At 47.3% G+C, this 22,399-nt stretch overlaps 5 protein-coding genes across 5 annotated transcripts; 3 read left to right on the top strand and 2 right to left on the bottom strand.

The window, feature by feature from the left end:
• Window positions 1-214: 214 nt before the first annotated feature.
• On the bottom strand, window positions 215-2,448 carry N7446_012551 (glycoside hydrolase family 18 protein; the record flags this gene model as incomplete). The annotated part of the gene is given in 9 exon segments (XM_058521293.1): window positions 215-324; window positions 335-566; window positions 620-710; window positions 768-992; window positions 1,223-1,602; window positions 1,649-1,812; window positions 1,891-2,033; window positions 2,103-2,229; window positions 2,337-2,448. The coding sequence occupies 9 exon segments, from the start codon at window positions 2,446-2,448 to the stop codon at window positions 215-217; spliced, it is 1,584 nt and encodes a 527-aa protein (XP_058366659.1).
• A 1,537-nt stretch (window positions 2,449-3,985) lies between these two features.
• N7446_012550 (carbohydrate-binding module family 50 protein) lies at window positions 3,986-5,979 on the top strand (the record flags this gene model as incomplete). The annotated part of the gene is made up of 6 exons (XM_058521292.1): window positions 3,986-4,042; window positions 4,124-4,427; window positions 4,501-4,910; window positions 4,982-5,296; window positions 5,361-5,572; window positions 5,637-5,979. 6 exons carry the CDS (start codon window positions 3,986-3,988, stop codon window positions 5,977-5,979), a joined length of 1,641 nt encoding a protein of 546 aa, XP_058366658.1.
• A 200-nt stretch (window positions 5,980-6,179) lies between these two features.
• Window positions 6,180-7,140, bottom strand: N7446_012549 (uncharacterized protein; the record flags this gene model as incomplete). The annotated part of the gene is made up of 2 exons (XM_058521291.1): window positions 6,180-6,570; window positions 6,638-7,140. The coding sequence occupies 2 exons, from the start codon at window positions 7,138-7,140 to the stop codon at window positions 6,180-6,182; spliced, it is 894 nt and encodes a 297-aa protein (XP_058366657.1).
• Window positions 7,141-13,036: 5,896 nt separating this feature from the next.
• Window positions 13,037-15,701, top strand: N7446_012548 (uncharacterized protein; the record flags this gene model as incomplete). Its single annotated transcript, XM_058521290.1, is given in 3 exon segments — window positions 13,037-13,347; window positions 13,362-14,430; window positions 14,526-15,701. 3 exon segments carry the CDS (start codon window positions 13,037-13,039, stop codon window positions 15,699-15,701), a joined length of 2,556 nt encoding a protein of 851 aa, XP_058366656.1.
• Window positions 15,702-16,508: 807 nt separating this feature from the next.
• Window positions 16,509-17,492, top strand: N7446_012547 (uncharacterized protein; the record flags this gene model as incomplete). The annotated part of the gene is made up of 2 exons (XM_058521289.1): window positions 16,509-16,528; window positions 16,577-17,492. The coding sequence occupies 2 exons, from the start codon at window positions 16,509-16,511 to the stop codon at window positions 17,490-17,492; spliced, it is 936 nt and encodes a 311-aa protein (XP_058366655.1).
• Between the last annotated feature and the right edge of the window lie 4,907 nt (window positions 17,493-22,399).

Below are 22,399 nucleotides of genomic sequence, written 5' to 3'. Positions count from 1 at the left end.
GGACTGAGGAGAAGACCGGCAGTCGTGCAGAAAGGTGCCGAACCAGACCATTCTAGCAGAACGCGAGTTAGCATCCAGGACGATATGAGGCATTTTAAACAAGAAAAGGGGTACCAACCACACTTGTTAATTGTAGCGTCAGAATCCGTCTTGGAGCAACACAGCGACTTATGGCCAGTCCAACAGGTGTCGCCCGTCGCAGAAGTACTCGTGGTCACTTCCACTTGATTGCTCGAGCAGCGACCTCCAGAAGTTGCACCACAGAAAGGGGCTGAGCCCTTCCACTCACAGGAAGGCACACTTCCGGTTGGGCAGCAGTAATATCTGCTCTTACCCCTATCGCAGCCATTGAAAATACCTGCATATCCGCTGACTTTGCCACCGGTCCCGGTTGCTGGCTGGAATCCAGATGGACATCCAGCATCACACTCACCCCAGACACATTGTGCTGCAGTGGCCCCAGGCCACTTGAATAGAGCTGCCTCGGAGAGAGTGGCGCGTGCAGACACATTAGTAAGAGATTTGATGGCACTACCCGAAGCGTCGTCGGTAGAAGCAGCCCAGATCTAATGCGCGTTAATTTTGTCCATTTTTGTGCTGCCAAGAGGAAATGCCCTACCATAACTCCTCCTAAACATTTGCTACTCGCATAATCCATTTTGAGCTTGAGAGTGGCATTATTGTCGTATGAGACCCACTGGTTCTCGTCCCTATTAGACACAGATATTAGTTTGAAACTGAAATTTAGGCAAAGAAATGATACATACCAAGTCACAATGGCAACGGCAGCGTCCAAGTCTTCTACGACTGTAGCTCCATTGGCAACAATATCCTGAATCTCAGAGTACATCAGAGTACCCGCAGAGGCAGAACAGTTTCCAGGATTGCCACCTCCAGAAAACGGACACCCAGCGGTTTTGCAAGAGGGGTCAGACAGGGTGAAGCTACGTCCATAGAATCCCATGCCCATGACAACCTTGCTGGGATCAATACTGTTTCTCCACATGAGGTCCAGTGTTTGGGTGATTTCGGTCAGGTTAGTGTGGGCTAGGAGAAGGAGATAGGTCAGTAGTTTGTTAGTAGTCAAGGAGAGGAGCCTTACTATTGGTTACACTACCAATATAAGGATCAGTGGAGTCCCTGCATAATCGAAGAGTATCAGTAAACATTTCGATCAATTACCAAGGACGACCAATAACATGTCGAAAAGAAGATTTCCTACCAGGTTCCATGCAAATCATAGGTCATCACATTGAACCAGTCAACATAGGATTCAAGAGACTTGATGTCAAAGTTCTGCATGTACCAGTATGATGATGGCAGTGTGATACTCAGACCATAGTTGTGACCGGCCGAACCAAGTGCATTCTTGAGATTCTTCAGGAATAAGACATAGTTGGCAAAGTCTGCAGCCTTTCCAGCACGCTCGGGTGCCACTGGGTACTCCCAATCTATATCAACACCGTCAAAGCCATAGGTAGACATGAAGTGGACCAATGACTTGAAGAATGCCGCCTGGGCACTCTCGGACCCAGCAAGGTCGGAGAAGGTGGTTGCGGTAGGTTGATCTAGGTCGTTCATGGACCATCCTCCAACGGATATCTTATGGATCAGCATCGATCAAAAGTAGGCTGTCAAAACAACTCACCCATGTTTCTAATCCAGGATTATATGTCTTGAGAGCTGTGAAACGAGAATAAAGTGCTGTATCTCCGCTTGACATGGGTGCGATCTCAAATGACGTTGGGTCAACAAAGGCAAATGCGTAGTTCAAATGGGTATAAGCTGTTGTCAATAGGTCCTCCGGGTACACTAGTAAAGATCAGAAATTAGAGACGGGGCCAACTCATAGAATTTTTATGCTTCGAGAGCAATATTCTGAGCACGTACTGCCTCGACACGTCCTGGTGCTAGACCATCCCTCGTAGTATCCGATGACTCTCTTGCTCGCACTGGTTCCAGAAGAGCATGATGGCTGGGTTACCGTTTTGTTTCCACAGAATTCACTGGTAGTACCACAGAATCCGTATTTACTGAGGACATGTCATGGTTAGTCTTCTCACCCAGAACAGTCCACATCGCAAATGGCATTTATTCCCTACCTGCAGCACACGTTCAGTGGGCAAGTCTCCGCAGTTGACCATTCAGATCCCCAGCCTGGGTCGCAATCACTTTTTGCATCGCAGGAGGAGATACAGACGTCGCTACCGCAGAAATCAGGACCGAGGCCTATTTATCCATTATTTCGATGTTAACCCATGTCCTCTACACATCAGTCATATTGCCATTGTGTCACATACCACATACGCCTGTATTGGAACAACAACCAATTTTACAGGGAGAACTTGCAGAGCAGGAATACGCATCCGATGAGGGGTCGTCGGCCACCGCATGCGAGACAATCGAGAGAACAATAGCGCATCCTGCGATGAGCTTGAAACACCACATCTGGTACAGCAGAATCATCTGTCCAAAACTGCGGTCGAAAATATTTTTGCCCTGTCCTCAGGAGGGGAAAAAAGGAGATGCAACTATTAAGAGCATGTATTCGGAACAGGCTATAGGGCTCGCTCAGATCAATCAAGTCCTCCTTCTAACTCTTACCGAGCGTGATAGGGATAATTTCGGTTCCTGCATCCTTCTTCACTCTAACCGCCATGAAAATGCGATATTCGGAGGAGCTAGTGGATATTTTCTCACCCATACTGCACTTGGTAGTGGAACTATATTTAGAGCTAGAACAATGAAGCAATGCGAGCCGATGCCGATATACCACCCTGGCCTACAGTGACGCAGCAAATGTTTTAACACCCCTCTGATTTTTTAGATTCTGCCGGTCAAAAATTGGATTTTTTCAACACCCTTTAACTTGTTTCTTGACAAAACACTTGGTCTTTGTGTATTTAATTGAATCATACCTTCTATGAAAAACTCCTACTGAAACAAGAATGTTTAAGGAGTAAAATATCATTAACTTGCTCTTCGGTTTACAATAGGCGGTCTCAAAAGCGGTCTGAACAAGGGTGTTAAAACATTTGCTGCGTCACTGTATATGAGTTCCGACTTTTCCGAGTAATGTGGGCTGTGACTGCCATGATACGTAGTTTGAGTTTTACTTCATCCATTAGGCGAGATTAGCGGTAAAATTTTAGCTGTAACGTGCAGCTGGTATCCGTGATTGTTTCATGTTCGTGCTGGATTCTGCAACGGAAGGGTTAGGTGAACCTTTTAGTTTCGTACTCGGACTGAAACCCTGGCACACAAGGATCCTATAGTGTTCGAGCGTTGCATAGGCCGGCACTTCATATATTCGGTTGCCCGTGTCTGGCACGGGACGTCCCCATTTTGGTATAGGATACAGCGTACTAAAGCCGCCATATAGGCACTAGTTGCCCCACGCTAGCTCAGAAACGGTATAGTGCACCGTGTTGTTTCAGAATACAGAATGCTTGAATTGTGGACTTTTTCCACTATTCGCGCAAGGATCTCCTCTTGTGAATTAGGGGGCCTAACATCGAAGTACATCGCCCTAAAATGGCTATTTATAATAATGGGAATGAGAATAGTACTTGAGAGCCAAATTGGTGCTGATTTGGTACAGAACAGTACAGCAAAGCCCTGGTGGCCCCACCAAACTTAGGCTCCATTCGGCATATGTCGGCCTTGAAGTTCTTCTAGCTCCACACAAATTTACACCATGCACAGAGTGAGGAAATAGTCACTATTGCTCAGCCTCCTGGGAGGGTCTACAACCGAAATTGCTCGTACATTAGCTTCAATTTGGGGGTCGGTAGCACAATTTCAGCAGAGCGCAGGATCCAGTGATCGGAGGTAACATCTGGGAGGAATTGGGCGAATGGCAGAAACTTGGTCGTGGTAAGAAATTATGGTGGTGTTGAAAGTTAGACACCCCCAAGCCAACGACAAGATGTTGATCTCAGTTCCTGGGATTTCTGCTGGACTTCCAAGAATCAAGACACCTACTATGGCCTGGTATATCTGGGGTGTTGTGGCCTTAGCTACGAGAGGCGTGGCGGACAGCGTGAGCATTCATTCTCCTGTGTCCACTCATCGATTGTTCTGATCAGACAAGTTCTTCAACAACACGGATTTCACTTCACAGACGGCCGATCTATCGACCGCCTGTGCGACAGCGCTTCAGGCGTCACTGGTTTGTGATCCCTTCTTGACCTATGTTATGACCAGCAACTACTATACATCCGTTGGGAACACTACAATCCAAGATGAATTTTGCAGCACAGCTTGTTCTAGTGATCTGGCGAGCTATCGTGATGATGTCGCGACGAGTTGTGCCAATGATCCGCAGCCCTTCTCTGGGTATCCCGCGACATATTGGGCAGATTGGGCTATTTCTGCTTTTGACCATGTCTGTATGAAGGACGCAGATACTGGAGAGTATTGTGTGGGTAAGGTGTTCCTTTCCACGTCCGTATTTCATGATTTTTATTATTGCTCACATCCTGCCCCGCACGTCTCTAGATGTCATTGGGGGATACTTCCAGAATCAAACCGTTGAGTCGGACGGAACCAACCTCCCAACGGACCAATTGTGCTCCAGCTGTGTGGTAGCTCTCTTCAGCTTAATGCAGAGCACCCCTTATTCAAACTATGATCCTACCTTGGCCAACGTATGGAGTAACATCCAGAGCCAATGCTCCTTGAGTCAGCCAACTGCAGTGCCTGCGCTGGACACCAACTTGACGCAGCCTGGAGGATTTGCACTACCCCGATATTCCACATCTTCTGCGCTATGTCTCTCTGGGATCACATATACTGTAGTTAGTGGTGACAGCTGTGAAGCTCTCGCCGAGAATTATGGCGTATCGACAGGCACACTTATTGCGATCAATGATCTCTATGTTGACTGCACCAACTTAGGGATTGGCCAGGTAGGATGATTTTTATCTACTCTATCTATGGTATTCTGGAAAGCTAACGTAAGCGTCTGTTTGGTACTTAGGTCCTTTGTATCCCGCCCCAATGCACCACATATAACGTGGAAAATGGCGACACCTGTGACGCGATTGCGAATAACACCAGCACCAGCTTCCAGCAGCTTGTAGCATGGAATCCTTCTTTGGGTTCATACTGCACCAATCTGCTGTCTGGAGAGAATATCTGTGTCAGTCCTCCAGGCGGTGTCCAGAACCTAACCACCATTGCGGGTGCCACCGCTACCCAGACGGGCATCTATGCAACAACCACTGCTTCTCGACCGAGTCCTGTTGCTACCGGAACGACACTTGACTGTGGAAAATACTACCAGGTTCAAGCTGTAAGTACTGATTGGTGTCCTTCACTGTTAAAAGCTACAAATGCTCATTCAAAATCACCAACAGGGAGATAATTGCCAGCTTATCTCGCTCAATCAGACCATCTCCATTGTTCTTCTGGAAGAGATCAATCCTGATATCGACTCAACATGCTCAAATCTCGAGCTTGGCGTCTACTACTGCATCCTACCTACAAAGGACTGGAACGCAACCGTGACCTCTACAATCGTCACGGCCCCAACCACGACCCCTGTCGGAACGACCTCTGATTGCTATCAGTGAGTTATTTGCCTCAACTGCCATTCTCTAACCCCCGTATAGATAAAACTGACTACCCAGTAGATACTATGTGATTCAATCTGGCGATTACTGCTCCCTCATCGAAAGCGAATTCGACATCACCATGGCCCAGCTCCAACTCTGGAATCCAGCTCTCCTTTCCAATTGCTCCAACCTCGCCCTTGGTGAAGCCTACTGCGTCAATGGCGCCGAACAGGCTTCCCCCTCCATTCCGGCCACTGTATCGGTGACTGCTACGGCTGCGGCAAAAGAGATATCTCATCCCCGGCTACTGCAGTGCCTCAAACAATGGCGAGTTTCCAGGCTGGTGGTGTGCCGTATGGGTGGCCTGGGTTACAGGCGCCGAATCTGGCAAGGGCGTATGCAGCGGCGACGCAAAATGTAGCCTAGTTTGGGGGCGAGGAGGGGGACGGAGCGGCGACGGGGCGGCATAGTGGGATCAACAGTTTGAGATTGATGTAGTGTTGCTTCGCAGAGCCCCAATTGGACATCATAAGCCATTGCTGTTATTCACAGCCCAAGTAGAGTAAAAAAGCTACCAGTAATAACTCCAATTTATCTGCCATCATGAACTAATGCAATAACTTACAATTCCTCATAATGGTGCACCCCCCACCGATCACTCGAACACCAGATATCATTCTCATGACGGAATTTCGTCGTCAGTGTATGCAGATCCATCATCTGCAACGCGACAATCGGGTAAAACTCTTGCAAGGCAGTCTCCACAGCCACATTAAGATACCCCTTGAATTCAGTCCCGGCCACATCCTCATCACCTAGGCCTAGCAAAGGTGGAAGACGCGGGGCACTCGTTCCCTGGGATACCGAAACAACAAAGGGAATCTTTTGGCGTTTACGGCGCGGCGCGGAAGAAGGAAGTGGTGAGGAGAGAACAGACTCCATAGAAGCTGTTGTTACCATCAGACAAGCGGAAGTGGCGAGTCCCTGTGGTAGGGCCATTCCATTGAAGCGTCTTCGTATGATATAATATATCAGTCCAGTGAAGATAAAAATCGAGAATCGAAAATAAAGAGACATACCTTGCCACCTCCGCTGCATCTATGCCCTCCAATCCGGGCTGTTCCACCCACTGAAACTCCAACAAATCAATCGCCTGGTCTACCTTCGCCAACAAGCCCCGATGCGGAGCCAACCCCTCCTCGATAACCGCATCCCATCGTCTTCGAAACTCCGCCCACTGAATCTCATGCTCACCCCCATAGGGAGTAGTGCGAAACACCACAAATCCCCATTTCCCCCATTCCTCAGTCTCTGGGGTTCGGAAGACATAATTCAGGGTTTGGACAAAGGGGGCGAGGAGCTCCCGCTCTTGCTGTTTGGTTTCCTCTGACTTGGCGGCCTCAACTCGGGCCCGGTAGCGGCGACTCATTTCCTGCATGACTTCGCGAAAACCATCTTCGCCGTGAGTGGCTTTCAGACCGTCGAAGAGAGTGGTGCGTTGGGTTTCTGAGAGGGCCATAAGATCTTCTCCGCTGGCATTGAGGAGCCTGTCATGGGTCCAGCCTTGGGGGTAGAAAGGCATGATTGGATTTAGGGTAGATTTTTGTTGCGGTGAGATAAGGTATATTCGTTCTGGCCAGGTGGGCAGACCACTGGGGTCGTTCGTAACGGGCCGAAGCCTGGTCTGGATCACGTGATGCATGTGCTCACAGAATATACGAACTCCAGCGGGTCAGGTAGATTCCTTTCCTCTTCAAGATTAATGTAAGCAGCATGTTCAATTTCCTCTTTTTAATACAATTGGATGTAATTAAACCACCAGAAAACAGAATAATCGTATTTTTGTGTTTTTTCCCTTGGCAAAGGGAAACAGGCAGTTATATACATTTTGGATTACATGTAGGAGTAGATGAACTAATGACTGCTTCTTCATGAAGCAGCTCCATGGGCTAAATACAGGGCGCACTGTGTGCGATCATGAAGTTGGTTCGGGAACGCAGGCCACAGGCGTACTGCGCCCCTGCATACTCCCAAAGTGACAGGGTCAGAACTGGTGTGTAAGTGTCGTAGTTCAAAGGAAGATTAATTTTTTTATTATTCGGTGGGAAACTTGAGACTATATATACAACGAGGAGAACCAAGTTGATTTCCAAATCAACTTGGTTCTTCGTATACATATCTCGGGATTAATTCCGATGGTTCGGCTTGGTTCCTGATCTGCACCAGCCTCATATCACAACAGTAAGACATGACTTTGCCCGGAGCACTGAGAATTGCTAGTTCGGACTCACTCTAGTTCATTGTTGTTGTTGTTCAGAGGTATGAGTTGACTTGTTATTTCAGAGGGATACATGAGCCTATATATACAACAATTAGCCAAGTTGATTTTCAATCAACTTGGTCGTCTGTATAGACACTTCGGAGCTAATTCCGACGGTGCGGCTTGGTTCCTGATCTGCACCAGCCTCATATTACAACAACTGTCAACGATTTCTTGCCCATCACTAGCTTGTCGATCGACGAGACAATGCAGGACTTCCATGTCCTGAAGAAGACCGGAAAGGGCTCCATGGCTTTGCGCGTGCATTGGACGGAATGCATGGGTTTTTTGGTTCGCATCGCCTTTGAAGTCAGTCCAGTTTCGGAAAGGGTCGCGTTGAAATCTACATACCTGTACGAAAACCGCTCTTTTGCATCGGTATTTAGGGGTGGGACAGTGGTTGGCTGCTATGGTGGACAGATGTTCGCATAGATACTTTCACCAGCTAACCCCAATCTGCTTCTTTGATCAGCTGGCATGGGTGAGATAGTGGCCCTGGTGGGAATCACTTTCTTACAAGCACTTTCTAGCTTGTCGGCCCATGATGTATCATAGATGTCAGTACAGTGGAAATTCCAGTAGGGTTGAAGGGAAGAACTTATCAGGCACCTCAAACGCAAGGCCTGCTCGACTTTGCGTAGCCAAGTGATAGAATTGTAGAACAAATTGCTGGAGGGAGAAGACGTATTTATAGATTTCTTGGCTCCTGTCGCGTACGTGCTCTGCTAGATAGTAAACGTTGAAGGGCACGATGCCTATCCTAAGTGAGGTCTGTTGCTACCCACACCTTCGTTCTACGGCAACTATTTGCAGCGAAATCCTTGATTCAATTTAGATGCCCACCGAGAGACGTGCTAGATTTGTGTTGAGAATGAGTGAAGTTGAGTCGGTTAAGAAACATTGGCTCACTGTCAATTCTACGGTCTTCTATATTGAGGCACTGGGAGCTATTCAATATTTGATTCATGTTTTGATCATCTCATGCGTGAATTGCTATTCTATAAATTTAGTCTTCACCCCTGCAAAGATACAAAGCGGAATAACTTGCTGTTCTGTCCACTGGTGTCGCTAATGCTGACAAGGTTGCTGTGCACCGAAGATATATTTACTAGAAAGCAAGCTCAGTGAATGAGCAACATCCTCACAGAGATTGTGTCTTCACATTAAGCCGTGAGCCTGCATCGCTTCGCACTTGCAATGCTACGTCAGGTATCATGTCCTGCTGTTCTTGAGCCTGACCTTCCTCTCGTATATCTGCTTGAATTTTCGCTGGCTATATACGACAGGGAGCTAGAAGCTCTAGCACCGCTTCTGTCCGTGCCAATGACAGTGGTGTCAGGGCGTACTCATCCCTCAAGTCCGCCCTAACATTATTTCGCTCAACCAGTAGCTTCACCACTTCTTCATGTCCACACCTAGCTGCCAGTGACAGCGGCGTCAGACCATAACTATCCTTCAAGTCCGCCTTAACATCATCCCGCCACAGTAGCAGCTTCACCACTTCTCTATGTCCACCTTCAGCAGCATGCGACAGTGGGGTCCGACCATCGTTATCCTCCGAGTCCGCATCTACATCATCTCGCTCAACCAGTAGCTTCACCACTTCTTCATGTCCACACTTAGCTGCCAGTGACAGCGGCGTCAGACCATAAATATCCTTCGAGTCCGCCTCCACATCACCCTGACACAGTAGCAGCTTCACCACTTCTCTATATCCCCCCCCAGCAGCATGCGACAGTGGGGTCCGACCATCATCATCCTCCGAGTCCGCATCCACATCATCTCGCTCAACCAGTAGCTTCACCACTTCTTCATGTCCACAAAGGGCGGCCAGTGACAGTGGCGTCCGACCATCGTTATCCTCCGAGTCCGCATCCACATCATCTCGCTCAACCAGTAGCTTCACCACTTCTTCATGTCCATACACAGCTGCCAGTGACAGCGGTGTCAGACCATAACTATCCTTCGAGTTCGCCTCCACATCATCCCGCCACAATAGCAGCTTCACCACTTCTTTATATCCACCCCCAGCAGCATGCGACAGTGGGGTCCGACCATCGTCATCCTTCAAGTCCGCCTTAACATCATCTCGCTCAACCAGTAGCTTCACCACTTCTTCATGACCACAAAGGGCTGCCAGTGACAGCGGCGTCAGACCATAACTATCCTTCAAGTCCGCCTTAACATCATCTCGCTCAACCAGTTGCTTCACCACTTCTTTATGTCCACCCCCAGCAGCATGCGACAGTGGGGTCCGACCATCGTCATCCTTCAAGTCCGCCTTAACATCATCTCGCTCAACCAGTAGCTTCACCACCTCTTCATCTCCGCACCCAGCTGCGTACGATAGTGGTGTTTGACCATTCTTGTTCTTCGGGTCCACTTGAGTACTATTCTTCGCTAGTAGCAGCTCTTTCAGTCTGCCCTCAGCTTCTTCTGCGAGAAGGTGTAAGATTGTGTTCCCTTTTTCATCCTGAATAGAAGTGTGTCGGAATGTCAAGACTCGTACGAGGTCAGGAACAGCGTGTAAGAGTGATAATTGGTCACGAGGGTTGAGATTCTCCGCCGTGAGGAGAATGATCTCTCTCGGGAGAGAAGCAAGGTCTTGTGGCGTTCTCATCGTCCAGCGCACGACAGATACAAAAAGATAATAAAACCCCACAGCAGTCTGGTCTTGTGATCTTGCAGAGCCTTCTTCTTGCCACGCTTGGAGATGTCGTCAGCCTTGAGAGCTTTTTGAGGAACAAAATGGTTGTCAGCTGAGGTTCTGGGCATTCGGTTTTGTCATATGGTTGTATTTCTGCTCATCTTAGATACATCCCCCATTTCAGTTTCTCTAGATCACAGATACGGAGAAACTTGTGACTGGTGATACGTACTTAGGCGCGGGCTCTCTTGAGCTTGTCGGCCTTGTCAGAGTCCTTTAGGGTGAGGGTAAAAGTGAAACGCTAGCAGCGGACCTTTCCCTTTCCCGTGCAAGTTAACAAGCTTTCTCGAAGCTTTTGACGGGCTGGAACGCTGGAACCTCATGAAAAGATCAGTCGTGGCTCAGCGAATCCAAAAATCTCGCTGCCCTCCGTCTGGGCACCAATTGGAGCGAACGGGGCGAACCACCGAGATAAAACGCCTGCTGGTCCCATCCATAGCGAACGACCGAGCACGTCAAAGCGCAAAATCCTGACACGAATTACAGTCCTCATACCTCTCAAGCCGACAGAGCTTCTTTAATCTTCTCTCCGCTACCTTCTCGCAGAAAATTCCGCTATACAGTCGAGTTACAGGCCCTTAAAACAGGTCACTTTTTTTTTTTTTTCTTTACTTGAGAACTTTCTTGGGAAGAGGCCTGCATATAAATAACCGCAAAAGATATAAAATTACGTTGTTGCCTGGAATCTAGACATTATCGGCTTCCTAGGTATTTTAGATTACGCTTCAGAAAGGCGCGCTCTCTGAAAATGACCCGGAAAATGGCGTCATGTAACAGCTAATTAAAATTGCATTCTGCGTTGGCTAATCATGTGCTCCGTAGTGGTTTCTCGAAAAGTGTGTTAGATTGTCAGTTTTAAATACCGCTAACGTCATCCACGAGGAAAGTCCAGACAACGCCAATGGCCACTTGCTGTACCGAAATTAGACGTTAAGCGGAAGGGGGAATGCTTCCATTATTTAAAGCTTTGAATTCATTTGATGTAAAGCCAATTCTATTTATTTTCATGAGCTGCCGGTGTCCTGGTAAGAAGCAGTGAACCTAATCCCGGTTATAGCGTGTGTACCTCGTAGCCCCAGGGGTTCGACTGGGCCAGCAAGAAGAGAAGGGGGACCAAGTGCCTCCAATGGCCCCCAATGGCCCAAAGGCGGTTGTTTACGGGGAACTGGAGGCGTTTAGTTCTGATGTTAAGGACGACGCTAAACCCGCGCTGGACTAGGGGCGGAACAGACCCCTGGGTCGAGCACCTATAAGGAAGGTTGTTTGATGCTCCTCATTAGTCCGGAGACTAGCGAGATGAAATCAACAGTTGAGAATTCAGACTGCTGTCCATAGTGATCTGGAAGCATCAGGGTACATTGTACTCCTCGGTTCAATGCATGCGTAGATCATCGATATCTAGTTCGTGTCTACTTCGTATCTGTCTTAACTTCCCCAGTCAGCCACACTATCTCATTAGCGTGTCAGTGCACGATTCAGATTACGCTGGGGCTGTCCCAAACTCGCGACGCTATCTACCGGAAATTAATTACTGTCATGAACCCCTGGCGCAACATCCTCGAGATCTGACAGTGCGATGCGTGCATTTGGCCCCATCATGGTCGGCTGGCTCGCCTAAAGTCTCATGCTTAGCTCTCCATTTTCCTATATTTGCGGTCCATCAACTGCCGGATGCTTGCTTCGCTGCAAATTCGACTGGTCGTAGGAGCCGACCAGTCGGTCAGCACTGTGTTTATGCAGGATTCTGCTCTGATATATGGGTATTAATGTGGGCTGTTATATTACGTGGAGCATGTTCTTAAAGGTTAATTGCGCCAGCTTCCACCTCGGTTGCAAAAAATCCCGTTTAGTTAATGCCGGGGGTTTTAGATATTGCCGGAGTGTGTCAGGGCCCCCGTCAAGAGATATCCTCTTATTTCTTTTCTTCGGACACTCGTTTCTTTCGACTGTCTCTTGTTCTCCCTTTCTCGGGGTAATGGAACGCCAGTTTGCCTTTTGAACGCGGTTTGATACTAGTGGTTCAGTTCTCTCGTTTTTATTGGTATGCTGTGGTAAGCCTTGAAAAACACTGGGATAGGTTGATCTGACCTTATTTAACAGAGGCATTGAATGTCCTTTCCTTTCCTTAGCGATTTAAGCTTGACCCTGTGGTTATCAAGTCTTTGGTCGATCATTTTATCTGCATCCTATCAGACACATGCTTCAAGCTGTCACAGTTCCTCTCTTTCGCTATTCAAAGCCTCTTTTTTCTCTCATTCTTCACTCGATCAGGGTATCGAGCCAGTTATCATTCCTTTTCAGTTCTTAATCAGGGGATGAAAACATTCTTTCTACTGAGCCGCAGTTCCAAGTTGCTAGATGTACTACAAGCCCTAACCTCTCGTCAACAACAACACAGGAGATCCTGCTCAACACTTAACCCAAGACTTGGCACATCAACAAAGTAACCAAATGAGTGCACCGACTTACGGACCGGGTCCTCGTCCGTCCGGGGATATCGACAGGAAAGGGTCAGTCAAGCACGCCAGGCAGTTGCTTGAGGCTGGCGTGCGTCCAGAACGAGCATCGCCATCCAACCTGATGAGACAGTCACCTCTACCTAGAGACATTTCTCACCGGACACAATGCCCTCTGCCTGACTCAGGCTTACCGCCAAATCCAATCTACCACCATCCAAGGTATTTGCTCCCACAAGGACCTCCTCCACAAAGTCCGCCACGTCCAAGTGAGATGCCTTCGCGCCAGAGCCAAATTCCCTCACCGTCAATCTATTCAGAACGGGATGGCCAGGACTCAGAAACAAGCTCAAACATTACATCAAGCCCTCCCCGATCTTTTTCACAGCTGCAGCCGCCTCCGCCGTTGCAACCTCGGCGGCCCTTGAAGGCCGAGCCCCCGTTAGTCCCACTAGTACAGTCGACATGTCTCCTCGCATCTCGATTGCCACCGATGACTTGTTCAGACAATCGACCGCCTCCTCGACGGCTTCAATTCCAGATGTGCCACCATTCCCTCCTCCGGCCTTACCGCTTGAACCCCATGGTTCCCAAGATCCTTTCCAGCGGACAGCAGGTCTGGTCACGCCTCCAAATGCTCGACGATCCCCTCGAGCTCAATCGTCCGTGGCTCCCATCCCGGAGGATCTTACCGATCCCCGTTTCACCAAGGGCTCTTTCGCATCCAGCCAAGCGATCCCGTCTAGTTGGGGCTCTGGCCCTCCGGAATCAGAGATCCTGGGTGCTTATCTTGACATAGAATCAGACGATGACGAGCCTCGCCCAAGTTCCAAAGAGGAAAATGCAACCCTTGTCCGGAGTGCTAGTCTTGGAAATCGTGGGAAGCCAACAATGCGCACGATCTTAAAGTCCAATCCTACGCCTGTAGTTGCTATTCCAGATGCACCACCCACCCCAAAGGAGCACTCAAACAAGGCTGCAGCTGTAGACGCAGCCGCTGGAGTGGGAGCGGGAGCTGCCGCCAACCAAATGCTCTATCCACCAAGCAATTTACGAAAGGCGTCTACATCTACCGCATCGAGTGACTCTTTGAACGGTATTGACCCGGAAAAGCGACCCTTTACCCAGCACGAACAACACAGTTCATCATACAGTGCTGCTCTACAGAAGGAGATTGAGGTCTTCGGTGGGGATCTGCCTAGAGCTGCACCTACTATGAGCGATAAGAGACCCGGAAGTCGCAAGCCTCCTGCTCTGAACATGGGTGCGTTGCGGGACGCAGAGGCTCGTGGAAGTCTTTCAAGCTTGTCTGATTTGATCCGTCGTGCAACGAAGCTTGCGTCGAACTTGGACCATGGGAGGACTGCCAGCCGGGCTGATTTGGCTACAGTTGGTGAGGCAGGATTTAAGTCTGCGATGAGTGAGTTTATAATCCTGTATCTGTGCATGGACATAAAATCCGAGCAATACTAATGTATGTCTAGGAAATGGTGAAAAGCGCCGCCGCAACTCTGTCCCCCCTGTCAGATATTCTCGCATCCTTCCCTCCACCAAGCTTACGGACTCCCGAAGGCCGTGGATCCTGGCCTATCTTCTTCGGCCGCTCAAAACTGCGTAACATCGAGCAACCCAACCCCAACGACGACGAGCCAAACGCCCCCAAGCGCAAGAAGACCTGCCTCGGAATGTCCCGCAAGGTCTTCGTGATTCTCTGCATCATCATCTTCATCATCTTCTTCATCATCGTCATCCTTGCAGTACTCCTGCCAGTCTTCCTTTTCGCCGTCCCTCGCGAAAAGGCGAACAAAGACGCAGCCTGTGCAAACAGCAACCCCTGCAAGAATGGAGGCATTAGTGTCTCGAGTGTTAGTGAATGCTCATGCGTCTGCTCGAATGGCTATACCGGCTCGCAATGCACCGTTGAGAATGACGGTAGCTGTACCACTCACGCCATCCTGAGCGGCACTTCGACCAAGAATGCAACCATGGGCAGCTCACTCGCAAATTTGTTCGATGAGTCTAAGAGGAAATTTGATATCACTCTCGACGCCTACACTATCATGGCCCTCTTCAGCATGAACAATATCTCATGCAAGACGGAGAATGCGCTAGTTGCTTTCAGTGATGTTGAGACTACCAACAGTACCAGCAGCAGCAACAGCCGTCGTTCTCTCGACATGTTAGCAGACCCAATCCCATCCGAAAAGAACTACGCTTCTTCTCCTATCGTGACTTCCAGCCCAACGCCCGTCCTCGCATCTCGCGCCGAAGCCACTGTCAACGGTATCTTGTGCGACGACGCAGCACCAAGCATGTCAGCCATCAAACCAGATCACGCACCCGATTCAACGGCCACCGGTACGGCCACCATGATCAATTTCCAGCCCTCTTCAACCGCCGAGGCATCTGCTGCCGCATCTACTGCGACTGCGACGGCTGTTCCATCAGAAGTCGTTGAGTTCTCCCAGGTTGCTGTGCTGTACATTCTGCAGAAGACTGGCTCGCTCAATTCGGCCATGGCCTCTGGGGATCATATCCAGGGATATCTAGTTGATCCTTATACGAATTCCACCCATCCTTCGATGAAGGAGGGGGCGTTTACTCTGGACTTTAAGAATCTGACCATCACACTCCCTAACAGTACGGTGACAGCGCAGTGAAGATGAGGAAGAGGTGGAAAAGCTTGTACATAGGTAGTGAGTAATTGATGTAATATAGGGCTATTGTATGTTATCATTGATTGTAATATGTCAGGAAAATGGTGATCAGCATCGTATTGACCCAAACGGTACCTCTGGGATTCTAGAGGATTCGATACCAGGTATTCTCGAGGCTATTTTAACCCCCTCGATCCCAGTAGATAGGAGACAGGAATCAACACTCTTTTGATCTCATCATTTTTGGGTAGTTCCCCTTTTTGATTCCGTTGCGCCAATCGCCTAGTACATCCATTGTATTTCCCTAGCTATACAGGATATTCCTGTTATAACACCAGTCATATTTATCACAAATGTAATCTAGATCCATCTTGGGCTGGTAACTTAAGGTCCGTGCGATCTTCTGGTCGCACTGTCTCTATACTTATTTTTCCCACGGTCCGTTTGTGAATACCGGTCGAGCACTCTTATCCTCAACCGGCTAACTTGAGCAATCTGCAGGGTCCACAAAATGGATCGTTAGTCGTGCTAATGACTGAGCTCTCGTGCTGAGAGTAATTTGGATTTTTTTTTTTTTTTTTTTTTTTTTTTTTTTTTTTCCCTTTTTCTTTCTATTTCAGATCCATGCAGATGAGCGAGCTACTTGTTACTTTAACCAATCAAATCAAGACACATCGCAAAGCGAAGGTGGTGGTAACGCTCGTTCGTTTGGAATAAAGGTAGATACAGAAACTTTCTTGCAAATTTCATCATTCAGTCGGCACGAAGTCGTTGTCTCTGGATCTGCGTCTCTGGCAATCATCATTCCAGATGGAGGGTTCTTTTGGGAGGTGAGTAATCTATGGCAAGCTTGAACGACATTGGTCTAATACTTTTAGATGTCTTTCTTCCCGCTTGTTCACATTTACTGTTGGTGAAAACAAGAAGGAAGTGACCGTGCATTCTTTTGCTTTGGCAGGACTCTCACAGCCCCTGGATACTCTAATGAACGGCGAAATGATCGAGGCAAAATCCAGACATGTTGACTGGTCGGATGTCGATGAGGACACGTTTGCTCGGTTATGTGAATTTGCATACCTTCGAAACTACACACCCCCGACATTTCGCTTGATCGATGGCAAGTCTCCTTCCACAAAGGTTACAGAGACCCCAAAGGAGAAGAGGAAACGCAAAAAGAACCGCTCAAACTTCAACTGGAACGACTCTCTAATGGAGCTTGCACCTCCACCCGAGCCGGAACCCGAGCCGGAGGCTGTGCCAGAGGCGCCTCCATCCGAAGACGCCTGCGACGATCCAGAAATCCCATATAAAGAGAAAAGCGTCTGGACTGGGCAATTACTCGACGCATTTAAACGGAGCCTAGTCGTTCCCAGTCCGCAAATCACCGACTTAAACTATAACTTCACACCACCTGAGAATACCGGGTCCTGGGAAGACTTCACCCCTGTGTTTCTCAAACAAGCTCAACTATACATGCTGGCCGACAAATATTGCATAGACTCACTGTGCCAGCTGGTACTTTCCAAATTGCATCAGACATTAAAAAGCTTCAAACTTTATGATACGGGAGTGAGTGGTATCATTGAACTTGTTCGATTTGTCTACATGAATACACCGCCAAATTGCGGTGAAAAAGTTGATGCCATGAGGAATTTTGTAACACATTACGTTGTTTCTGTTCTTGGTCAAATTGGTGAGAATGAATGTTTCCGAGAAATTTTAGAAGAAGGCGGTCCTTTCGTCAGTGATTTCTGGCACACCATTTGGGGTATTGAGGAAAACTCTAGCGCATGAAATGGATGGCTGTTCTGATGTCTTGCGAGTCTATCATGGTGAATCAAGAATCGATTGAAGCCATGTAGGTACATGTAGCGCGTTCTTCTTAATTAAATCATGGCATCTTGCCCATTGGTTGCTGCAGAATTCGAGTCGACTGATGTTCCTATTTCGTCCTGACAGTAAGCGGAGGAAGTCTCCCATATGAATGACTATCTCTGTTATCAGGCCTTAAACACAATCAACATGTGCTATCTGCTCCTCCAAAAAGGCCGACGCGTGTCGTTGTTAGTCCATAAGAAACCTGGAGACCTCCAAGGGTAGGAGGTAGACGCCATACAAGGCTGAACATCTGTCAACATCAAGGACAGGAGCGTCTGCATTGCCGACTGGTGAAGATATCTGCAAAAATCTTTCACCCACCAGTTTTCTTATCAAATAAACTATTCGCTTGACCAGAGAGTTCAGTTCTGTGGAATAAGAGGGGCTGAGCGGAGGTGGCTGGGTGTGATGACCCATCCGTTACCCTTAGGTGAACGCCCAAATTGAATAGCCAGCCTCAAAGCTTATAAAAATTGAACAATAACACAGAAGAAATTGCTACTTTAATTAAAAGAATTCCATTTGGCTGGAAAGTGGAAAAGTAGAATATTGCGGACAGAAAATGCTGGGAGCAGGTAATTAGATGTTGGTAACCAAATTGCATAGAAAGGAGTGGTGATTCGACTGGTAGTTACTCCCTGGTCAATTAGTGTCTAGGTAAATGATTATTTATCTGTCATTCAACCAGTCTGGCCTGACAACTTACATATTTGGTCATGCTCGAGATCATGGGGCAGTTGATGTGCAAAACTACAAACAATTTCTGAAATAAATCCAGTTGAACGCGTGTTCATTTCGTCGAATCTAGCACTCCACTCTCCCTGCTATCACATGATTGCCTGTTTGTTATCATCGACCCTAATACAGTTGATGTATCCTTAGCTAATACGTTCAAATAGCCATCAAACACCGTTGTTGGATCCACTTTACCAGCTCTTCACATTCCTTTACCGATTTATTTCCAACTTCCCAGACACACCAGCCCTACTCTTGACCAGAGCAGCAACAATCTCAGCATAAACTCTTTGGCGTTGTTAGACTTTGCACGGTTAAATCTCCCGCGGAGCCTTTCTCCAGCTTACGGGAAAGATAAAGTCATGAGCCAATTAAACCAGTGTAAGTTATGTGAGAATCATACGCGGAACGTAAGCTTTGAGGCATTCTCAACGGACACGGGCAGGGCAATGGATCATAAACCACGGTCGGAGTCACTGGCAATAATAAGTTCACCAAAGGCCGCCTAGTTTAAGAATAGAAATAAACGGGTGCTCTGCAGGCTATAGAAAAGGACATGGCGAAAGAACAGTTCTTTTGTTCTACTTGCTTTTTGAGGGCAGAATGCCAGCGAAGTTTGGAAGGGCTAACAGAAATTAGTGACCAACATTGTATGGGTTCCAGAACGGTAATATTAAACTCTCTCCCTAACTAAAAACCGGGTTCCAGCTCAGCGGGACCCGTGAAAAGTTCAACGGGACCCGTGAAAATATGACTAATGACGGGTCCCGTTCAGCTCTGCCACCTCATCGGGTCCTGGCTTTGTGCAGGTCCCGTTCAGCTTTTATGCCTCAATTTTATCTATTTATGTTGACTTTTATACAATATTACCTAAAGCTTTGACCCACTTAATACTAAAACGCACTATATCCTAATACATCACTATACACATGTTGTATATTATTGCTTTATGTCTAGATTTCTAAGAGGGTGTAAAAGGATTCGACCAAAATAGCCTTGCTTGTTATAAATTGCAAACAAACAAAGCAATATTAAATGATTCGAAGGGTCATGAGGAAAATCAACAAAGAAAGTGAGAGATATATAATTTATCAACAACAACACACCACCACTTCCCTCCTTCTTCACCACCCACATTTTCTTTTCCCAGGTATGAACATCTGTTTACAATCCTCTCTGATGCGTTTTTACATACGTCAGGCATATGTTAACTATCTCCAGGAAACCAACATGGCGAACCTGGCACTGCACCCCGGACTGGGTCCAACCCAGGACGATTTTGACAACAACACGGTTTTGACCGCTGTAAACCCCGAGGTCTTCGCGGGTTACGCTCATGGTATGTGGACACAGGACGTGTTATTTACATATAATAAACATATCCAGGCCCAATCCCAGACAACAACCCAGGGTGGAAGCCTATTGCATACCACACAGCGATGGCAGCTGGTATCCGCAAGTACGATATCAAGGCGGCTGATATCATGGCGAACCCCCTCCAAACCAGGCCCTTGTCCTCAACAAGGAGAACATCGGCGTGTACGTTGTTATTGGATACGTTCCACATATGTATGGCGGATACTAATATGAGTTACAACAGCTGCGATATCCTGGTCAATCCTCCACGCCAGATGTGCGGTATGGTCCTGCCAGATGGGCCTTCGATGCGTCGTCACATACGCCAGGAGCATGCTGGAGCTCGTAAGTACTTGTGGATTGGATATGCCTGACTTATGCTTACAATGCACCAACCAAATAGTCGTTATGCCTGATCGTCGTGCCAAGCGCAGGGAGGACATCATTTCTGCCCACAACGCCATCAAGCGTTGGATCCTTCAGCTTGGCTGGCAAAATGCGAGCTACGTGCATGAGCCTGGTCGTGGCTCTGATAATGGCCTTGTTGGATTTTGGTGCGATGCTCTGGAGCGTATTGCGTAAGTGCAACTCAGTGAATGGATATACTAAGCATATGTTAATTATATCTACAGGGCCAATAACGCGAAGTTCAGAGCCACTTATGGCTCCCGTTTTCATCGATTCCAAGTCCCCTCAACCCCAACCTCTGGCCATCGGAGCCGTCGTGTAAGTTGGATTTTTACATATGTCTGACTTATGCTAATATTATACAGCGTGGACCCGATGTCCCTGCTAATCCTATTCCTTTCCCTGGCTTCGGACCTACTACGGCTGCTTCTAACGGAGGTAACATGGGTAGTGTCATTGAGGACGACGAATCTGACGATCCAGACTTCGTTGGTGATAACACTGAGGACGATGAAGACTCGGAGGATGATGATAGTGAGAGCGATGGGGACGACGTAGAGGGTGGTGATGGAGACGTTAGCAGTTCCAGTGCCTTCGAGTCCGTGGCCTAGATCGCTGTAGTATTTTTCTTGCAGATTTTTATTTCTACATGATAATACATTGACCATATGCAAATTGCACACTTGGATCTAAATAAACATAAGTTAAACGTATCCAAAAAATATCCAAATAAATAAAATTGACTCTATTAACTATGCAAATTGCGTAGTAATTCCTCTTTTCTCTTTTGAAGAGCCTGAATCCTTTGTTTTCGCTCAAGATCTGCAATTTCCTGCCGTAAAATTGCCTCTTCATCAAGTAGAACCTGATTCCTAGTAAGCTGCTGAGATATACTATCCTGTGGCGCTAATCTAGGTGATTCAGATAGAATTGAACTACCTCTATATTGAGAGATAATCGACTGCGCTTGAGGTGTACCTTGACCATATACTGAGCTTATGTCGGTAGTATCTGAAGTAGCGACTGAAACAGAATCAGAGATACCTATAGGCTCGGGTGGCTGCATTGCTGGATCAAATGTATCATAGGGATTGGCTGGATTCCAAGGAAGATATGGTCTCCGAGTTCGACGATTTGCAGAGTGACGGTTTCGTTTGTCTAGAATAAAATAAGCATAAGTTAGACATATGTAACAAAGAAATACTAACCCTTTTTTCGATATTGCTTTGCAATCCGATGAATAGGATTTAAAGAACGCCAAGTAGGGTAGATACCCTCCTCAATTGCAAGTTTGTTTTTCTTCTCCATCTCCCGAGTATGTCTTTTACATCTAGATAATATATGTTAGTAATAGAAACATACTAATATAAAAAACTTACCGAAGAATTGCAGTTAATAGAGCTTGCTTCCGGCCAATTGCCTCATTATCATGAAAATGACTGCTTTCGCTAATCCCAGTATGATGTGGAGCATTTGTCCACCATCTAATAGGGATTTTTGAAGCTTCAGACGTGATTCCAGCAAGAATCCAGTCAACCTTCTTATTTGCAAACCACTTCTGGGTCTCTGGCCATTTTTCCGCGACATCATCCATGATTTGGATAACTTCTGCCTTGGAATTTGCAGTCCAGATTAGATCAATTGCCGCAGTAGCTTCATGATCAGGAAATCTTTTGCGAAATGCCCGTTTAACATGTGTTTGGCAAAGGATTAGAACATGTTGCAAATGCTCTGACCATATCCAGCGAGGATCTAGTTCAGCAAGATAGTCTCCAAGCCCTATAAATAAATGATCTAGTTAGTATAATTTTCACATATGTTTAGTATATCAATCACATACCAGGTGCCTGCTTTTTGCACATATCCACTGTAACAGTACGGATACCGTCACTATGATCATCACCACCTTGCTGGTACGCCCATCGAATAGGCTTCCGTCCAACATCGCCAAGTATCTTGAAGATCTTTCGAAAAAGAACCCGATACGCCTCACGGGTTTCAAGGTTCATAAAAGCATAGGCGTATGTATTAAGACCTTTTATAATTAGCATAAGTTTAACATATGTTCAGGATAAGGTAGACTAATACTTCTTGCCTGTTCGTTCCACGAAGAAATTGAGAACACTTTAGTCTGTCCTTGAACCATTTTGAAAGCAAGATCCATTTCAAGATGTTGTACGTTTTGAAAAAGCTTAGCTTGCTCGTAAGTACAACATATAATGAGATAATGCTCTCTTTGTTCGTCAAAGAAAAAGACCTCACGAATCCATTGCTCGTCATTGTTTTTAGTTAGATCGAACTGGTATTCGCGCCACACGCCAGCA

Source organism: Penicillium canescens (assembly GCF_028828765.1).
Source record: "Penicillium canescens strain IBT 15451 chromosome Unknown utg000010l_segment0_segment0, whole genome shotgun sequence".
Lineage (NCBI taxonomy): Eukaryota > Fungi > Ascomycota > Eurotiomycetes > Eurotiales > Aspergillaceae > Penicillium > Penicillium canescens.
This window is presented reverse-complemented; position numbering and strand designations above follow the sequence as displayed.